Genomic DNA, 20,518 nt, shown 5'->3' with positions numbered 1-20,518 from the left:
TCAAGATTTTACATTAATCTTTCCTATGTATTCCTTATAGAATGGAGACTGCTTTCAGCACCCCTGCTTACATGCAGTATTGTCTCATTGCTTCTTTCTAAGCAGTGATTTAAGCTATCACTCCATTTCAGCTGTTTCCATATGTGCTCATCAGGTCCAGATGCTGCTATAGCATCCTCAGTTCACATGGAAACCTGTGGAAATTATCAGGCTAATTATCCATTTAGTCAGATATCCTGTCACCAGGAATTGTCAATGCTAGATGCTTCAGAAGAAAATATAAAATCAATAATAGATAAATATGCTATCATGTGTCTAAAGAGGATGTTTCTTCACAAACTCAGGGATGATGTCAGTGTATTCCTGCCTGTCTTTTATATTTTAAAAGTATTCAAGATATAAACTCATTTCCTCAACATAATATGGTTGCTGTTATTATCTGCACATTAATATATGCTCTGTCAATAGCTTTTTGGGTGTAACAAAAAATGGCACTAGGGAAAACCAAAGAATTTGAGGAATGCCAGTGTTATTTTTTGTATGCAACAAAATTTGCCTGCTTGGTGTATGAGTTTGTATCCTTATATCTGCTGCTTTTACTCAGAGCCCTGAGACTTTCAGAGATGAAAAATGGACACAGTTCTTTCATGAACAATATCAATCAGTACTATTTTTTCTTGATTATGTTTAGGTTTTATAAATGATATACCATTGAAATATTTCTGGGGAAAAAATAAATGTTAGTTTCCATGTGTTTTTGACTGGATTAGCCAGGATGAGTCACAGATAAATGATGAGTTTATCTTCACAGTATTCTCTAGGAAGATGTTCTTGTCATCCCAAATTTTCAAGTAAAGAGCTGAGGCAGAGAAAGATTTAAAGTCTTAAACATTCATTGATTTCAAAGGCCCTGCATTTGCAGTGTCCTGCCTTAAGTTTCTCCTGTTGAGTATCTGCCTTGGAAATTTGAAAAATAAAAAGAAATGTGTATACCCATGTTGTGGTTCCCCAAACCATCAGCTGTAACTCTAATTTAGTCTCCAGACCTTCTACATGTCTGAGTCTCAATTTACATTTCCTCAGTTCTTCAGCTGTACTGTCCAAAACTGAAGAAACTGACCTAAAGAGAAGCAGAACTCAGAAGATATCATAAGGCAGGGGTTCTTGACAAAGGCAAAGAAGAAAAACTGGCAAAACAAAAACCATACTGAATGAAACCCAAAATACCAAGATCAAATCTTCAGGGAAAATTTCAACTGTCTTGACCACAAAGTCCTTAATCTATGATTTCCATATGTCAATTGAGGCACATGGTTTGGTCAGCTGTCCCTTTCAAGGAGGGACTTTGCTTTCAAATCTGTCATCATGCCCCCTGCACCCCAATATCTATGTCTGCCATTTCTCATTTAATTGCAAACACAGCTAGTTTGCTTCCAAATTCTGGTTTTTTTGCTGTAAACCACAGATGCACTGCAGATTTCAAACACAAGAAGTTGTGTTGATCTGTTGACACAGCAGAATTCTGTCCTTGTTTCTGCTGCAGTCTCAGAAATAGCTAAATTACATTAGCTGACTTTTTCCACACAGAAAGAAACTTCTCAGGCAATATGCAATACGAAAAATTTCAGATCAGGGAGCACTGAATTTGCTTAACACAGACTCTTTTTTCAAGTAGTGTTATTCTAACAAGAAGCAGGGAGAGAACTCTCTGGCAAGTATACGAATATTTATAATCTAATGTGTTAAATTCAAATATATTTAAAAATATTTTTAACTTTACAATTTTGTATTAGGTTACTCCCACAAATGACAGTTTGAACAAAACCCTTCCATACTGCCACCCAGTGTCTACTAAGATCAGAAATGTGCAGAATATAGCAGTGGTGTCTGTCTGTGAAATTCGATGGCCCATAGTCGAAGAGGAGACGTTTGCAGTAAATTGTGTGGCTGCCAAGGTTGATTTATTTTTAGGGTCATCAGAGTAGTTAGCTTAAAATAAGTGATAAAAATAATCTAATTTTACACAAGGGAACATATGCCCAAATTGTAAAATGTTTAGGGTTGGTTTGTTGGTTATTTTTTACATTAAACTATGGAGAGCAGATAATCTACTTTATTATAATCCTTGTTCTTTTCTTTTAAAATAGTTTGACTCGTAGGGAACCATAAAAACATGGGTATTTTATCTGTACTGCCTCATAAAATTGGATTGGAACATGAAAATTTGTATTTCATAAGTGTATTTCTCTTTTTGAGATGAAATCTTCCTTTCTTAAAGCTAAAAAAAACCAGGAAGCAGATATCCCTTGTGCAAGCTGCTCAAGATCCCTCAACACAAGCTTAATTAAGGTTAATTAGGCACCATATGTGAAAACTGAAATACATCTTTTTCATATTTCTCTCCTGGTCTGCTGAAGAGAGGTCATCTTATGTCACTGGCTCTGTCCAGGCAGACAAACCTTCATGCACAGCTCTGACAGTCACTGGGGTATTGACTGGGGTAGAATTTGGGAGCTGGACCAAATCCTTTTTGCTTCATTCTTTTTCTTTTATTAATCTGTGTATGTGTACAGAAAAAGCTATAGGAAGATCAGGAAGAATCAAACTATTCCTTGATCCTGCAGAAGATGAAGTCCTTTCCTTAAAAAACACTTGCCTGTCATCATTTAAAATTTTTCAAGTCATTATAAGAAGTTAATAAACCGTGCTATAGCAAATATTATTTGCTCTTATTTAATTTCTATTTGGTGGAATGTAACTGTACTTGTAAGAGAATGAATTCATTACAAAAGAAAACAATTTTTTTATTTGCTCTACATTTCAATATATAATTCAGTATACTTTGTACTTCTATATTAATATTTATCAGCTGTTTGGCCCAGATGCTTGCACTGTGGCCCACTGTTGAAACATGATGGATGTCACAGAATCTCAGATTCCAGTGTTCAAAGGGCTGCAGCAGGAGAGAGTCCTGCTTACTTTAATGTATTTCCAAAGGGATTCTGCCAGGAATTGGGAGCGTTAACACAGCAGTTAGGAGTCAATTACATAGCTTTGCAGATGGGAACAAAAGGAAGAGAAATTTTCTCCAGGGACTTGTTACAAAGTTACACTGTGAAATTATTCCTCAGCCTTGATTTATTTTTTTTTCTTTCTAGTGTGAATCTTTTTCATATATTTGTTGGTTTTGGAAGACAGTGTGCAATTATCAAACTAATGATTTTTTCAGTTATGTAATAAGAAGGGCATTATATAGACCTCCCTTTCATAGGAAAATTGTGACAAAAATTTGAAAATTTGCGGCCAATTATCTGTCAGCCTCTTTTACATAAAAAGATGAGCGTATATCCAAATCTCTGTGTCTGTAGAACTGTATACTAAAGGTATGGAAATTAGCACATGTATAGTCCAACCTGAGGTATGTAGTTCCTGTGATTTACACCAGCTGGAGGTCAAACATCCCCACTCTTACACAATAGAGTTCACTGATCAGTCACAAGGAAGAAAGAAAAGTTGTACATTCCCCATGTCTTGTGGTACTATTGCTGCTACAAATGGCACAACATTTTTATGAATGGGCAAATAAAATTCTCATTGTAAAACTTTCCCGATTAATGAGTGAACAATATGCTCTCTAAGAAAAATAGAAATGATTTTGCAAAAAATAAAACAAACCATTTTTTCTGTGTCAGCATAAGTCAGGTCAGCTGAACAGTAGGCTCTTTCTTGGAAAACTTAAGGTCCTTAGTCTGTAAACCAGGACATCAACAGTTTTGACACTCCTCTTTGTTGGATTAGGGGGCAATTATCCCTTAACCCACAATAAATTTTTTATGTGCATTGTCTCTGAACTACTGGTGTGCATACTAGGGCATTGTTGGCAAGTTTTGACAACATCCTGACAGCTTTTTACCTGGGTGAAATAGAGAGAGATCTAGTGGATCTAACTGTTTCATCCTGACAATGGCATGTGGAACAGCTTCATAGCTGGATTGTGGCCATGTAGAAAGTGTCTCTCTCCTGCATTTTACACACCACTCACTAATGGAAATTATCAAACCAAGTATGAGATTGGAGGATTGAATTTGTCTTGTAAATTCTGATTTATAACTTGTATAAATCCATTTATTTTCACAGTATTCCAGAAAATCCCTTTCAAGTCCGATTATTACTTTATGCAGCACATGGCAGCAAAAAGAGGGGATGTAAATAATTAGCATTGCTTATTTTTGTGAAAGAATAGATGGAGTTCTTGGGGTATAATAGATTAATTGAATTATTTGCATATGAATGTTCTTGCGCTGACATTGTAGGTTGATTTTTTTTGTAAGAGAAGGATCATGAGCTCAGTGTTATTTTGAAGAGTCATTGAGGCAGAAAGCAGTTATTAATTTTATGTCCCATGTAAATTTAAGATGGGAAATAGGTCCCTTAATGTTTTCTATTAGAGAAATATTGGAAAAAATATGACACTATTCAGATGACTGATTGATGATTGATGACAATTTTGCATTTTAAAAACCTTGCATGAATTTGAATGGCATGAAATGTTATTTAGTTGTTGAATAACAAGAGAGGTGGTTTATATAACTGTTCTGAATAACAAACTCACAAGATGCTCTGAAGACTTCGTAATGGGACCCAACCTTTCAAGGCATTAAGTGCTGTGCAGTTATGCTGAATATAGTAAGATTCTGTGAGCCCAGATTTTTTAAGAGAGAGTTTACTTTTTCTTGGGCAACCATAGTAAGCATGAAAGGGGAAATTTATCCTGGGATTTCTTTCTGACTGTGAAGCTCACGTGCCCTCAATAGTCACCATCAGTATTGCAGTGTCCTTTACCATTTGCCTGCAGAGTGAATTCCTATCTACAAAAACCCTGACTGACTCTTCAGGCAGGGCTTGTCCTGCCTGCCTTAGCAGGTATCTGTAAAGCCAAATAAAGGTGTGATCACAGCCCCAGTAAATGGCTATTTTATGGTAGCAATGCTCTGGTGAGCTGGCTTCGGGGTGTCGGGGTTCTGCTACTGCCCATGTTTTGCCCAAGTAGCTGCTTCACAGCCAACCTCTGTGTTTGCAGCAGGCAGCCCTTCCAGCCACGCCTGGCAACATCCTTGAGCCTCTGGCCTCCCTCATAATATTCCAGTTTTTCTGTGGCTGAGTCTGCATCTGCGTTGTGACTTTTATTTTGAAACATGGCTTACCTGGCAGTGACCCTGCTGGTGCAAAAAGTCATTTTCATGTGTTCCTGTGGTGGCTCAGAGGACAGAAACTGCTCTGAGGAAGCCAGACTGATTGCAGGTGGTTGGGCGGTTACCTGCGCTGCCAGAACTTTGTAAATATGGCTCCTAATAAAAAGCCAGCTTTGTTTTTCAAGCAGGTATTTTTTCCTTTCCCTGCCCAACACATTACTTCTGAAAAAAAAATTATCATTAGGAAAAGCTGTCTATGATTTTTTAAACCTCATTTTATTACATGAAGTTGTGTAATCTTCACAGTGTTTAATTGTGTATTCAGTAGTTGCAGTCTCTAAGTCAGTTATTTGGTATCATCTGAGAAAATCTACTCCATACTACCTTTCATTGAAAAAGTTGCTTGCAGAAGTTTACTTGCACAGTTATAGACGCATTTTTTATGATTCTGTGAAACTGGAAGTTACAGTCTTATTTTGGCAGATGCTGCTCTAAAATTATAAAGTTATAATGGTGATATAATCAGCCTTGAGAACATCTTGATGAATTAAACATGCTGCAGCTGCAGAGTTTGCTTTAGACATCTGCAACAATGACTAGATTAAAGCTACAGTAAACATAAAGAGCCAAAATTTATAATATTGATTTCCACTGTGCTCTCTACAACTACCTGAAAGGAAGTTGTAGCTCTGTGGGGGTTGGCCTCTTCTCCCAGGCAACAGTGACAGGACAAGAGGACACAGTCTCAAGCTGCATCAGAGGAGATTTAGATTGGATATCAGGAAGAATTTCTTCACAGAAAGGGAGATTGGGCATTGGAATGAGCTGCACAGGGAAGTGATGGAATCACCATGCCTGGAGGTGTTTAAGGAAAGGCTGGATGTGCCATGGTCTGGCTGGCAAGGTGGTGTTGGGTCATAGATTAGATTTGATGGTCTCAGAGGTCTTTTCCAACCTAATAGATTCTGTGATTTGAAGATTACTACAGTTAAACCCTGAGTGATTGTAAAGAGATGCACATACTTTCATTTATGTTTCAATTCTTCTCACTCTCACTCAGGAAAGTGGAAATTGCATATGTGATTTGGGTATTTTGTTGTTGGTTTTTTTTTTTTTTCCACCTGGTCTATTTTTTAAAATTAAGAATTAAAACAATCTACTTTTCTTACCTCTTGGTAAGTTAAAAATGATTAGGCATTTTCTTATGTGCTTAAGTGTGCTTCTCCTTAGCATTTTAAATGTTTCTCATACAGCATATGATTGGTCATTTTTACAAAGTTTGCATGTAATTCATGTATATATTTAGCTAAACCTAATCTCTTTGCAATACCAACACAAAGATAAAAGTACATAATTGTAATTTCCTATGCTTGGTGTGTTTTTTGAGCAGTTCAGTGAAACCTGTATTGCTAATGAAAAGACATCTCTCAAAATGCATAAGTAGGTGCAGATCCTGAATATTTTGACCATTAGCTTTTTACTAATTTTAATTTCTAGGACAGTAGAGAACCAATAATTTTCAATTGTGTCAATTCAATCAGTATGCTGGGGTAAGTTATTGAATGGGGGTAGGTTACTGAGTCTCATATTTTCTGTCAAAAGAAAAAAGTAATTAATTTGAGAAGAAGCTAGGTAGAGAGGAAGCTGGAAAAGGAAGCAACTGAGGACTAGAGAGGAAATTGGCATAGGAAGTGGGAGTCAGAAGGGATGGTGGATGTACAAATTTGAAGTACATGCAGAGTGGCTGGAAAAAGCAATGGGGAATGGAAAGGGTAGGTTTAATTAGCAGCTCCATTGTGGAAAGGAATCTAGGTTGGTTGAAGAGACAACCGAAAAGGAACACAAAAATAGAATGACAGGGAAGAGATGCAAGTGGAAGTTTGATGGACTGAAAAATAAATTAAATTCATCAGGCTAATGCTCTAAGCTGGCAACAAGAAGTAGGTAAATGTTCTGCTGCCCCAAATAACTGAGTAAACCATGCATGTCTCACTTAACTCTGGATATGGTGTGAGAGCAGCCTAGAGCTACATCAGAAATATGAGAACAGGCATCAACAACTTAGCATAGGGGAGTAGCAAACACAGGGAGCTAGAACAGATAGAGATTATAAAAGCTCAGTTTTCTAAGACTGATTGATCCCACATTGGTCTGCAACTCAAGATTGTGTCAGTGCTGTCAGCAAATATTTGTTAGCCCTGTAGCACAGTACATTTCCTGCCTTGTGAACAAAGCCTAAGCATTTTACAGGATTTCAAGTAAGCAGCATTTCTTTGAAGAAATGAAGTCTCTATGCATAAACATAGGAAAATTGAATTAAGGTCAGAATTCAATCCACCACATTCTGGGATTTCTTAAATTGCATGTCTTTGATTTTGCAATCCCAATAAAGTTCTTCTGTAGTGGTTTGTTTATAGTAATCCCATATGAATTACTCACAACTGAGTTTTGTTAAATCCAGGATTCTGCTTTTTTCTCATTTCATTCAGCCTTACAAAGCTTTATAAGGTAAAATACAAAAAACGCAACAGTATTTGACAAAGCTGCTGTAAATAGCGCAGACTTAAAGTGAAATGTGTGTATAACTAAAGTGAAAAAGGAACTAATCCCTGAGAATATTTTTAAGGACTCTGAGGTAGTACAGAGATTGTCAGAGAACTGCAAGGACAATAAATTTTTGATCTGTTTTTGTATAAAACTGTGTGCTACTTGTTAAAATTTTTGCCTGTGCTGTCAGACAGGAAGTTCCAAGTTTTCTTTCACTTTATCTGCCCCAAACTAAAAACATTTTAGTCTGGATGGCAATATATTGTGAAATGTCTTTAATTTTTAAAATTGTAATGGGAGATTGGAATGCATAACAATGTAGTGTTTTGCAACAAAGTAACCACAGATCTGTGATTTTAAACAGACAGTAGTTCCATTTTATGTACAATATGGTCTTGTTTACAAATGAAATTTTAGCAAGTTCTGTTAAGTCAACAGATAATGTTTTTTAATATTGTATTTTTCAAACTGTCAGTACATCAGCACTGGCCTTTTTCTTTCTACTTCATCAAAATTACTTGGAGTAAGTAGATTGCATATAGAAAACGTGAAGATATTTTATTACACTGTGCTATGATACAGCCGGGTAAGTGCCTAGAATATTCTAATATTAGCCCTATTATTCTATTTTGCTTGATTAATTTACTTGTTACTGTTCAGAATTTAATATTAATAAACCTCTAACAAGAGCTAGAGATGAGTTTAAGAGAAACATTCCAGTCTGGTATTTCTGATTAAAAGCACAGGACAAGTCCAGTGGTAAGATGAAATGAGAATTTATGATTATGACTTCTATTACATTCAAAAATTATTCATGCCCAAAATTATTGGAATAAATTCCACTGCATTATTTTGCATCAGTACCATTACATATGATTTTGCCTGAGGGTATCAAGTCAATGGGTAATGCTTGCAATACTGCTTTTTCAATCATGCTTTGTTATACTGTCATTTCAAAAAGTAATTCTTCTCCCCTCTGATTTATTTATCATCTTGTTTGTAGCTGGCTTAGGAACAGATTAGATTTTATTTTAAGGCAGGCATGCTGATGTGAATATTAATGCAGAAAATACCAGTTAAACCTTAAAATTACATATGGAGATAATATATTGTCAGAGAAACTTCAGGTTATTGCTACTGAAAACTGTTATGACACTGTCAAATGAAAAATGCACTGTGTCTACAAATGTTGTGGGATATTATTATTGAATTTGTAGACATACTTCACATTTCTAGCATGATTAATACTTCATAATTTATGTTCTATAATTATAAATTTGTTTGTGCTGTTGGTAGTTGCATTCACAAACAGCTTAAATAGTAAAATGTCTAATTACAAGTAAAGCAAAAATCACCAATAGCCAGTCTTAAAAACAAACCTCTTTAAAAAAACCAAATGAAAAAGATTGGGAAAAGCACAGAAGGAAAGACACTTGAAAGGTGCTAGTCATGTTGTTTAGGAAAGTACGAGAGGACAAATTGTCAGATGTTGTAACTATCCACAAAGTTTGAACAATGTGTGCTGACCATAATGAATGCAAATTCTGATGGGTAATTACTGCACAGTTCCTTGGGGCTTGATCTGTAATGTTTTTTTCATCAAGCAATGTTTCATGTTGAGAATGTTGTCCGACAGAGTACTGGTGGAATGAGCTGCTGTCCCTCTCAGCAGAATATCAGGACCATGAAGAAGTTTCATTTTTCCATGGTACTTTCTAGCAGTGTTCATACTATGCAAGACAATCATTGAGTACAATTATTTGAAAACTCTTACATAATGACAGGATTGTATGCATTTTTGTATGGAAATTGCTTTACTTAGCCTTTTTTTCTTCCTCTGTTTCCTCCCCACCCTCTCCATAAAATAATTTTTCTTGCTGTGAAGATTACTGAACACAGTGACTCTTGTTAGCACTTTGTCTACCTGATGATCAGTTGAAGATTTTAGAGAAGTAGCCACTATTTTACAGACCAGTGTTATGTTGTATTCCCATACTTTCACTGTCTATTGAAGGCACTCAACTTCCTGTCAGTCAGTGCACTGCAGGAATTTATGGGTCTTCCATAAACCTTCCTCTGCAGTTACTTTACAAAATTCTGGGTCTGTAAGTGGTGTAAAATTGCAAAGCTATTTGTTATGCTGAGGCTCAGAGCAGATTTATGTTTTCCACCAAAGATGTACCACATTCATTCTTGTAAAGTTAACAGTAGCATAGAGAAGGAAGAGAAAATTCTGGCTTCCTGCTCAGTGTTTGCAGAGCCTGCTTTCACCTTGCTCATGGCAGGTCAGCAGAGAGGAATGGAGTGGGCTGTGATGCTGAAGGTAAGGCTGCCTGGTACAGCATGACAGACCTGAATGACAGCTGGAAATCCTGGTGCATGGGCTGCAACTGCTTATGGAGAGATCAAAGAGATACCTCTTCATCTGTTAAAAAGAAATGGAATCATAGTCCCTGTGGCTTAACACTGATATCACTAAATTCTGATGTCAATAATTCTGAAGTGTTGATGGGCTCCTCTTAGTAATTTTAGTAAAAATCTCTCTCTGTTGCCTTATGTATTCCTTTTTGACATATACCATATAAAACACAGCCCACTCTCCAGCTTAAGGTGATGCTCAGTGATTCAAGTTCCACATGGTAAGGGTAGAAAATAGCATGGAGCTAGGTATTTAGGGAAGATTTTAAAGAAATATGCTTGGGAGTGGATAGCTTTCACTCACATTATTTGTATTATTATAAGTTGTAGAATAAATCAATATAAACCAAGTAATTATGCTTGTGTTTAGGTTAGTAAGCTCAAATATACTCAAAACCACATGATAATTAAGTCAGCAAAATGCTTATTTTCCTTGGAATCAGTTCCTAGCTATTGTTATGAAGAGTTATTATGCATTTTCTGATAGATTTCCTCAGACCTTGTGGCTTTTACTTTTTAGAGCTCCTATCTGCACCAGTTAACCAACAAATTCAGTCTGCAAAAAATCACTTCAGAAAGGGATTGCTTTTTGATAATGAGGAAGGTGGGAATATCATTTTGCAAGGAAACAACTATTGAATAGACAATAACTGAAACACTTGAAGTTTGCAACATCCTTTTTCTCCCTTTCTTGCAGCTGCTCCTTTTGCTGAGTCACTTTCCAGGCATTTTCCTGCACCTTCCTCTCAGAAACACACTAACCCACTTATCCATTCAGATGAAGCAAAACCAGGTTAAGCTTTTTATTCAACCAGCTGCAAGGCCCTAACTAAGTCTTAACTAAGGCCCTAATAAGTTTATCTAAAGTATTGCTCTGTTCTAGGTGCCCTTGTTTGCTTTTTCACTGACTGGTGGTTGGAGTAAATTTGTGTGGCTCCGTAAATTTTGGCTTGAGTAGTGTTGTGAATCATTATATTAGATATTTTAGTCTGAATTTGCATCTACCTGAATTCAGAAGTGTCTGAACTCAAATTCCACTGAAATTTTTTCTTCACTACTTTCTTCAGTTTTATCCCCTGTCTTATTCTTATTATGTGTATTGGACTCATTCTCCATGTGGAAGTTGTGAACTGCAGAAGCTCATCAGCATGTTCAGTATGGTGAGAACTGTTAGCATGGGGAGGCCCTTGAGGAGGTCATTCAAGTCACTCATTCAGTAACTCATCCATCCAGGTTAGGCTTTAGCCTTTTTCTACTCTGTTACTGACACCCTCCATTCTGTCCTCTCCTGTATTTTTTTTTTTGTTGTTTTTTTACTTATTTTTAGAAAATGTTAGTAGCATCTACATATTTATGATTCCAGGATAAGCCTAATTAAATTTGATGGGGATAAAGGATATATACAAACTCAAAGTGTTTATTCTGGGACTCGCAATAACTTAATTGTCAATAAATAGAATGTCCAATTAGTTGTGCCATGGAGTGAATTTGGATAATTTTTCATCAATCAGTCTGTATAATATGATTACCTCTCTTCTGATTGACCTTTCTGGGGGAAGATGTAAGTGTGAAGCTAAAACTAACATATGCTCTGCCTGTCTGTCTTGTCTTCTCTTGGGTTTTCCTGACTCAGTTGCTTTGACAGTGGTCGTTGTACTTGTCACATCCAAGGATTCTTAGACATCTGCCTTCAACACATTCAATGGTTGGCTTTGGAACTCAAGTTTCTGTTTTAAAATTATGCTTCCCTTGCTAGGGTATGACTTTTTTATGACCTCTGTGTTTTCAAGTTTACTTTTTGTTGTGAGCAAATGGAGCAATTCAGGCTCGTGAGGCAGCTCAGGCTTCCCAGTGGGAAACAGCATTGAACTTGTATGATTTCTTAAGGCTTGTTTGCTAAAGTTCAACAAAAATTCAGGCAGCTCACTGTAGTAAAATGGAAAAGCCTTTGGGATGTCTTTAATTTGCACTGAGACCTTCCTTTTCTTCTCACTGGATTTGTGTACTTTCAGTCACAGGCACCTTTAACTCTCAAAAATAGCAAGTAAATGCATTTATATAGGTAAGAAAGCACTAGATGGGTGCCTACACAATTTACCTTTGCAAAATTTGACCAGTTGATGGAACAACGTATTTATTGCTTTCTGGTCTCTTTGTTATTTCTTTCTTTCTTTCTTTTCTTACCTTTCAGGCAGGCCTCATTTCTCTTTGTAAAGAATAATGTAGCGCAAACCCCAAAATTTTCTTGCAATTCTGATCATACAGTAAATGAAAATGTGACTACTTCAAGCTTCCAAATGTCTTTTTATTTTTTTTCTTCTCAGTATTTTGTGGATTAAAAAAAGCTGCTTGGGGCTATTGTCATGTATTACATTTAATATTCATATATCAAGAAAAAATCTACGTGTTTAAAAATATTTTAACAATGGTTCCTATGGCATTCACAGAAATCCTCCCATAAAAGTGTGGGTTGTTTGCACCTCTTCTAACTTGTTGGTTTTATTTCAGTATATGGTTATTTCAACGTTTTCACAGATGAGAATAAATTTAATGTTTGTTGTCAGAACCTTGCACTGAACTCGATGAAATAGGACCACTGAGGACAGATGATAGCTGCAGTCAATCTAAGAACTGCAGGAAATGTTGGAACAATAATACTTCAGTGCATTGTTTTGTGGATATGTGATTGTACAGACTTCCTTGATGCAGTGCTCAGACTGTCTCACAAGCTGAATATTTTCGGCTTGGTATGCAGGAGTTTAGGTCAAAATAATCCAAAAGTCACAAAATAATGAAATGTATACCCATACTGTCAGGTATGCCTTATAAAAGGCTGACTTAGTAAACACAGCTTCTTCCTAAAGTTTCTGCAGTGCTGGTGCGACCTATGTGCCCTGGTGGTGCATCAATACCTGAACTGGAGAACTGGCCCAGGGGCAGAGAACAGGTGGGGTAACACTTGGGTCAGGCAAACACCCAGAACATTCCCACTGGCAGTCCTGTGGCAGATATGATGCATTACCTAAGCTTCTGCCTTCACAATTCTTTCTGTAAGCCCCTTTTTAAAATTATTTTTTCAAGAATGCAAATGCTGTTTGAGCAAATGGGATCAGAGAAAAAGTGAGTGTGACCAACTTAATAGCTTTGTACTTTTAGTCTGATATGCCATTGAGGTATATTCTATCAATTATGGGTCTGATATTATGGTGCACTGCTTCACTGAATGCCATGGCCTTCCATATCTAAAGAAGCTGCTGCAAGGAAAGTAAGCAGCATCGTCTTTTAATTTGTCCCAATTAACTTTAATTAAAACTCTTCAATTGACTTGACATAAATGAGGACTTGTGAAGATGTCACTAAAGTGACAAATGCACGTGTAAGAAATTTAAGGTGCATTGTGGTATCTTTGACCATGTCTGATTAAGCAAGTGCTATTGCTATCAACCTTCATCTACAACTGACTTTACCCATAAATCTTATTTTTAGAATGGACTCTGTCCAAGCACAATGAACAATTAAGTTCCAAGTTTGCAAATGACAGTCTGTCCTCTTCTTTTCTGTTGTTCATTTATCATAGTCTTGCTTACGGCCACTGTGATAATTTGAGATGTAAAGTGATGGGGGTTTAGACTGCTTGGGATTTATCATTCAATGTACTGGTAGAACTACAAAGTTAGGTATGATCATATTGTCATTATATCTTCACTTTAATAATTTTAAAAAGAAAAGGAAATATTAAGGTAATTAAACTGATGTGAATGTGTGCCGCATGTTAAACAATATGAAAATCAGTGATAGAAGACAAAAATTAAATTTAAAATCCCTAGACATCTTGTGTAAGATTTTGCCATTTTAAAGCATGCAACATAATCCTGGACACAAAGTAAAGGTTAGAATAAATGTGTATGTTAATGACATTCCAGGTGCTTGTCTAGAAGCAAAGTTTTATCAAAGAGTGTTTTGTTATTTACTAACAAAGTACTGTTGGCAATAATCTCTGTGCCCTTCCTCCCCTCCCCAGTTTATTTCATGTACTAGTACAGCAGAAGGAGTCCATACAGACCTCAGTGTTCATGGTCCTTCTGGATCTTTTGCAAAATAATGTGCCTTGTACACAACGTAATAATTTTCAAAAGAATAATGAAATCTGTTAGAGTATGACTGCATTCTTTCTGAATTACAGCTGTGAAGAATATAAAAGTCAGGGCTCTGAAAAGAGTAGGAAAAATGGGATATGGAAAGAAATTACTCAATCTTTAAGAGTGCAATTTGGCTGTGAACAAATTTTCCAATAGTTTATAAAGCAGAGTTATGCCAGTAATCAATTAGGAAACTTCATACTTAATTCTTGTTCTTCAGCTAATACCAAGGATTATAAGGATTTAAAGAAATAAATTAATAAAATTTCCACCATGTGTCTTATCTTCAGAACAGTGGATTTCACATGCATGTACAAACCTGGAGTACTTCACTCTGCAGCAGATTCTGTTGGTTCAGAACCATGAAATCCCATTTCATTAATGATAATATGTGGTACTAACTTCTATTTCTGGGTGCTTCAAACTAATTTTCTATGTTCATCTTCAGATGGGTTAAGTAGTAATGAAATGCTTTAGTGACAGGCTAAGACTTATTCATAGTATTACTTAAGTGTAATAGAATATTTATTTTGATACTTGGCAACACACTGTTATTGCCAAGCAATTTGGTAATAAGCAGTTGGGTATCAGTCTGCTTGGAATACAATTAAATTTGTGTCTTTCAAGAAGGCTGTGCTGTTGGCTATTGCTGATTTAGATAACTAAAACTAGAATTCTGCTTTATTAAGTAATGGTTTTGTATTGCTGGATTCATCGTGTTAAAATGTGATATGAAACCAAGTGATGTGAACTTTGGCAATGATGGTTAGGATATCATAAAGCTGTGCTAGCTCTGTGCCTTCACTCTCTGCTTCTCTTTCATCAAAAGTATTATTGATCATTAATGCCAAAATGAAAAATAAGTGGTAGCAACTCATATAAGAAAACATTTGGATAGCAATTCTCTCATTAGGTGTAGTTAATGGTCATGTTTACAACCACAAATTTAATATTTACATGCATTGAAATGACAGAATTGATTAAATGGGATAAGAGAAGAGTGTACCAGAAGCTCCAGAGCATTGTTTTTTGTAAATTTGATTGATGTTAGTGGGGCATGTTCTGAATCTCCAGAATATTAGTAAGAAGATGAAATAAAATCACAACTAGGCAAGCAGTTCATTACTTGTCTTGAGGAAAAAGAAAAAAGCAAGAAAGAATGGTAGTGAATGCAATAATCAAATTTGCAGCACTGTATAAGCATAGATTGACATAGAAGGAAAATCATAGGTTATGATTAACATTAATAACACTTACATTGCTAAAGCAGTTGGCAGATATCAGCCAGAGATTCATTTAGAAACATTGCTTGTAGCTACTGAGAATGGTATTCAGCATCAAATACTTTGTATTAGAAATTTTCCCTGTCAAGCAAATGAAATGAGTTTAGCTTGCAGGAAAACATAAAGTGACAGAACAAAAGAAATGGAATGCAATTCGGGGTCCCAGAGATATGAAGGGCTTCTATTAAAGAGTGTCTGTAACATCTGTCTACAAGTGTAAGATTTTTTTTTCTTGTTTTACTTTTGTTCTTTTTTTTTTTTTCGCATTAATGTAGGTGTATGGATTGCCCTCTTTTTCTTAATAATACTAAAAGAAAAAAAAATAGCAAAAAAATCCCTAAAATCCTGTCCTCCCAGGAGACACTTGAGGAACAAAATCTCAGTATTGTTATTCAATGGGCAGTTGTTGATGTCTTGTTTCCTTTTCTGTTCTCTTGTTCAATTTAAATTTTCTACCACTTTTCCTTGTTCTGTCTGTGTGAAGAAGTTCAGTATTTCTGCTGTTCAGTGTTATTTGTAGGTTCCTTTCATTCCAGAATCTGACATTTGAACTTCCTAGGAAAAAGAGGGATATTCTTTCTCTATGCTTTATAAGCAATCTTTGCTATTTCAGAGACAACTTTAATCAGCTCTTGGTTGTGGCACCAGAATGCCAGAAGTTGTTCCACCATGCCGTGGTTCTATCTGATGTAACCATGGGCTCCTCTTCCTGAGCCATTCCCATGGGTGTGCTGGACAGCACAGCCCTCCTGGAGGCACTGCTCGGCAGCTGACAGAGCAGAGGTGCTGCTGCTGGCACACAGGTTCCTAAACATTGGGGTAGTCAGAGATTCTCCTTACTCAAAGGAATTTATCAGTGGGTTCTCCAGACAGCAACTCCTCTTTCACAGTAGTGAGTAAGCCTAGAAACTCAACCCTGAAGTTTTCCCAACACTTGAGTTAGATTATTCAGAGTTGAACACTGATTTAGGCTTCAAATGATTCAGGAATTGCTGAAACATTGATATATCTTTCTTGCTTCCAAACTCTAAATTGTGAGGCTTTTACTAATTTAATATTCACCTATCTCAGCAGCTTTTAAAATTATTACTGTACTTTAGTGAAGAAAGGAATGCATAAGGCTATGTACTTTATTGTATCAGCCATCATACAGCATGCAAGCTTGTGAGTGTTCCTGTATAAAAATAATCTCCTGTATTATCACAAGTGCAGGTATAAAAAACAAAACTGCCTTGTACTGTAAAATATTCAGGACTGTGTGTAAAGAATAAAAAAGCTTGGCTTTTAATTGATGCTCTTAATGCTTGGCTATGGACAATTTGTGTCACCATCAAATCAGTTTGAATGCACTTATAGAGAACATTACTGTATTAATTTAAAAACATTTATGATTTCATGAAGGAAGTCCTGCTATTGACCCTTATGAAAGGGAAATGTAAGTTGGATTTGAGGGTCTTGAAAAAGTAAATCAAAACAAAGTTTTAAGCTAGTCATTAAAAGTGAAAACATCAAGCAGCATTAAAATTCTTTTTTAACTTTCTTTTGCATTTCAGGGTAGGCACGCTGATGAAGACAGTGTATTCTATAGAGGATACAATGGGTAGAACTGTCAGATATTAACTCCTTTTCAACAGCAAAAAACATCAATTGAAATTTCTTTCTAACACCCTTATTGACTTTCCTTTTAATTTTTTTTCACAGAGGATCTTTCTCAAAGCTGGAAGTGAGGAAGAAATCTTTGCACATCTTGGCTTGGATTATGTCGAACCATGGGAAAGGAATGCTTAAAATTATTTTCCAGTGTACATTCATCAGTTGACTGCAATGGTCTTCCTGCCCACCTTGCAGTCTGGTATAGTTATATATACATATATAAAATAAGTATTTCTACGACAACAAAAAAATTTACATAATTATTAGAAGCCACTTGCACTTGCTAATGTTCCTAGAAGAGTTTAAATTTTTCAAAATCTTTTCCAGTCCTTTCTAGTTTTGAAGCTTCTATGTGGGAGTGATAAGACAGAGCTTGTTTTGGGGGGAAAACTTGGAACTGGTGAGATTTTTGCTTATGGTAGGAATTTAACATTAGTATGAACAATACTTGTTTTTTAAAGTAGTCAACTACAACAATATGTAAATAATTCAAAACATTTGAGCTGAGTCAAAACATTACTGAAATGTATGCTGGTCTTTAACTGAATTTCTTATGTATTTTGCTGAACCCATGTATAAAATTGCTCTGTGTATAAGGCTTAATGACCTAGGCAGTAACTGCTTTGCAGTCTCAGCAACTGTAGGCTTCAGCTGTAATATTTTTGCAGGTAGGGAACCATTCTAGAAAAACTATAAACAAGTTGATAATTCAGTGAGGGTTAAAAAACATTTTACAGGAAGGGATTTTGAAAGGGAAAGTGGAATCATTCAGTAGCAATCTTCAGTTGTGTAGAAAAATGCTATAAATTTATAGTACCGGTTTGGACTGAAGAGGAGTCAGGTTATGAGATGTAATGGTCCTCAATCAGGAATTTGAATCATAACCTGCATGAAAAAAAATGGTTTTAAAGTGTCAGGCTGGTGAGTGCTCCAAGACAAAAGATTTTAATTATCTGTGCTCAATTTAGATAGATGGAACTTTATTTACTAGTCAGTGTGAGCTGTTGGGCTGTTGACTGCTCTAGAGTGGTATTCCCTGTCTTTAGTCAGAAATTCATGTAGGATGTGAGAAGCTTTCTGATAAAAGCCCTACAAGATATTTTGTTTCCAGAAAATGTAACTCTTGTGATCATAATGACAATGAAGGAGTCCTAATACATTTATCCTTTAATAAACAGGGGCATTCAGTGCTTTAGGAAATGAAGCTATTTACTGATCATTCGTCATTTGGGAATAAAGGTGGTTAAGAGCACCAGGATTGGTCAAATAATTTTCTCCTTAAAAATCTGGATTTTTTTTCCCTCTGTTGAGGCTGGCTTCAGCTCTTGACATGATGAGGAAAGAATGGCAATGACAGGGCTGTGCACAACAGTTATTACTGACAGTAAAGGCTTTCCATATTCAAACAGTATCTGTTACTTTAAAAAGTGTGCTTATTTTGTTACTCATTACTTTCAACTGGGTAATAGACTTTTAGAGGACTGTGTTGTAAACTATTCCAAACCTCAGGGTTGTAGAAACATGTATTGATGGCAGGAATTTGCTTCTTGCCTGTGTCAATAAAACCACCCCATTTAAGTTGCAGTTTTGCTAACTGAGCTGAAAATACAATGCTACTTCCTAAACTGCTCTAACTATGAAGAACTTGCATTGCTTCCTGCTTTATAGTGCTGATGTTTGAAGTAGCTTCTCTGTGTTTTGCATCAGGATGCTGACACTTAAGTAGCAGTGACATTTTTCAGTCCTAATCGAAGAAAAAAAAAAGCTATGGTACCTTGTCTGAATATTCTTTCTACTTGGCTAACATTTATAACAATTATCCATTCCAGTTGTGCTGTTTCTGCAAACTTGAAGACACACACAAAGTTTCAAAAATTCTGAATTCCACATAAATAAATAATTCACATCTTGGGTGCCTATGCATCACTTATAATTATGCCACCTGTGAGGAAAAAGATACCAACACAAGTTCTGTCAGCTCCTCCATGACTAGAAGAAATCAGCATATCACTTTATTCTCTTACTTCCCTCAATTTTTCCGAAGTTTATTTAGAATACATCATACAGATTGCTCACTGAATTAACTATTTAAAAAAATATATGGACCTGATAAATGAGGGGTTGTGTTAAAGAGGAGAACAGCCTAGATGACCAGGATGGTTTGACCATAAAGAAGATGCCTTCTCTTGTGCACACCCTCACTGAAGCAGATGCTACCCTAAACAGTATTGCAGGTACCGTGTGCAGGACCATCCCTGACAGCAGCTGCCAAACCAGTCAGCTGAGACAGCAATTAGAAAAGATAAAAAATCATAGAGGAGAGCTGGAAGGGAGCAGGTTAAAGGAAATAAAGCCTTTATCAGCTGAGCATGTCTGGATCCATGTGCTAGTGAAAAGTCCCTCCAGTGTGATGGAACTGTTGGAGTCAGTGGTAGCAAAGCTTCTGAGCTCATGAAGGACAGGTGGGGCCTCAGGGCCTGGAAAGGGCAAACACTTGTAACAAGAACAGACCAACATTTATAATAGGAGGAAGGAAAGAGAGAATTTCAGATCAGTGCACTTAATATCTCCTAAATTGCTCGAATGATTAATAGACTGTAGTTTTAATACACCTGGAGGAAAGTAAAGTGATAAGTTATTGGTAACTTGTTAATCAGAAACAAACGATGTCAAACTAATTCATTTGTAAAGTCCCTGGAGGCTGTTTTTTTAAAATGTCTGTCCCTCCTCCCTTGCTTTTGCACCAAGGCAATTTGGCAAGTAGTGAGTAGAGAATGATCATTGATTTAATAAGCATCTACAAACTAATGCTCTAAAAATTACTAAGTAATTCTATCTCTGGGGAAAAAAAGGGAAAAGTAAAAGGAAAGCCACTGTTATTTTATTTTTGTTTCATGGTTTGAAGTATTATATGATTTGTTCAATAATCTCTTAAGGCAAAGGCAATGAGATGTATTTAGTTTGGTGGGTAATAATGTAGTTAATGTCTAAAGGACTGATATATTGAAGGAAAGGCTAATTCTATCTATACAGCTCTACAAAATTGCAAATCTGGGCAACCTAAATACTCATACAACTGAAGCCACATGGATTTTCTGCAAATAACTGGAAACCTGAGAACTGCTGCTACATTGCATAAATAACTCCAGAATGTTAAAAACCCCAAATATTTGCAAATGTTATAATCCCAAAATGAAATTTCTTTTCTACAGTTTATGGGCAGATTTTTTTGGCTTTCTCAGGTGAGACCATCTTATTCCTCGGTATGAAATATATGATTTCACTT

General features: G+C 36.1%; 1 protein-coding gene across 1 annotated transcript in view; it reads left to right on the top strand.

The window, feature by feature from the left end:
* Window positions 1-17,367, top strand: part of DNTT (DNA nucleotidylexotransferase) — a 74,207-nt gene extending 56,840 nt beyond the window's left edge. The window contains exon 11 of the mRNA XM_054276577.1: window positions 17,281-17,367. Within this exon, the coding sequence (XP_054132552.1) occupies window positions 17,281-17,367 (87 nt within the window). The remainder of the gene's footprint in view (window positions 1-17,280) is intronic.
* Window positions 17,368-20,518: the final 3,151 nt, after the last annotated feature.

This window comes from Melozone crissalis, unplaced genomic scaffold, assembly GCF_028551555.1.
Source record: "Melozone crissalis strain CALT ecotype California unplaced genomic scaffold, PUWL_Pcris_2 ptg000019l_1, whole genome shotgun sequence".
NCBI lineage: Eukaryota > Metazoa > Chordata > Aves > Passeriformes > Passerellidae > Melozone > Melozone crissalis.
Note: the sequence above shows the minus strand (reverse complement) of the source record. Positions and strands in the feature narration are given on the sequence as shown.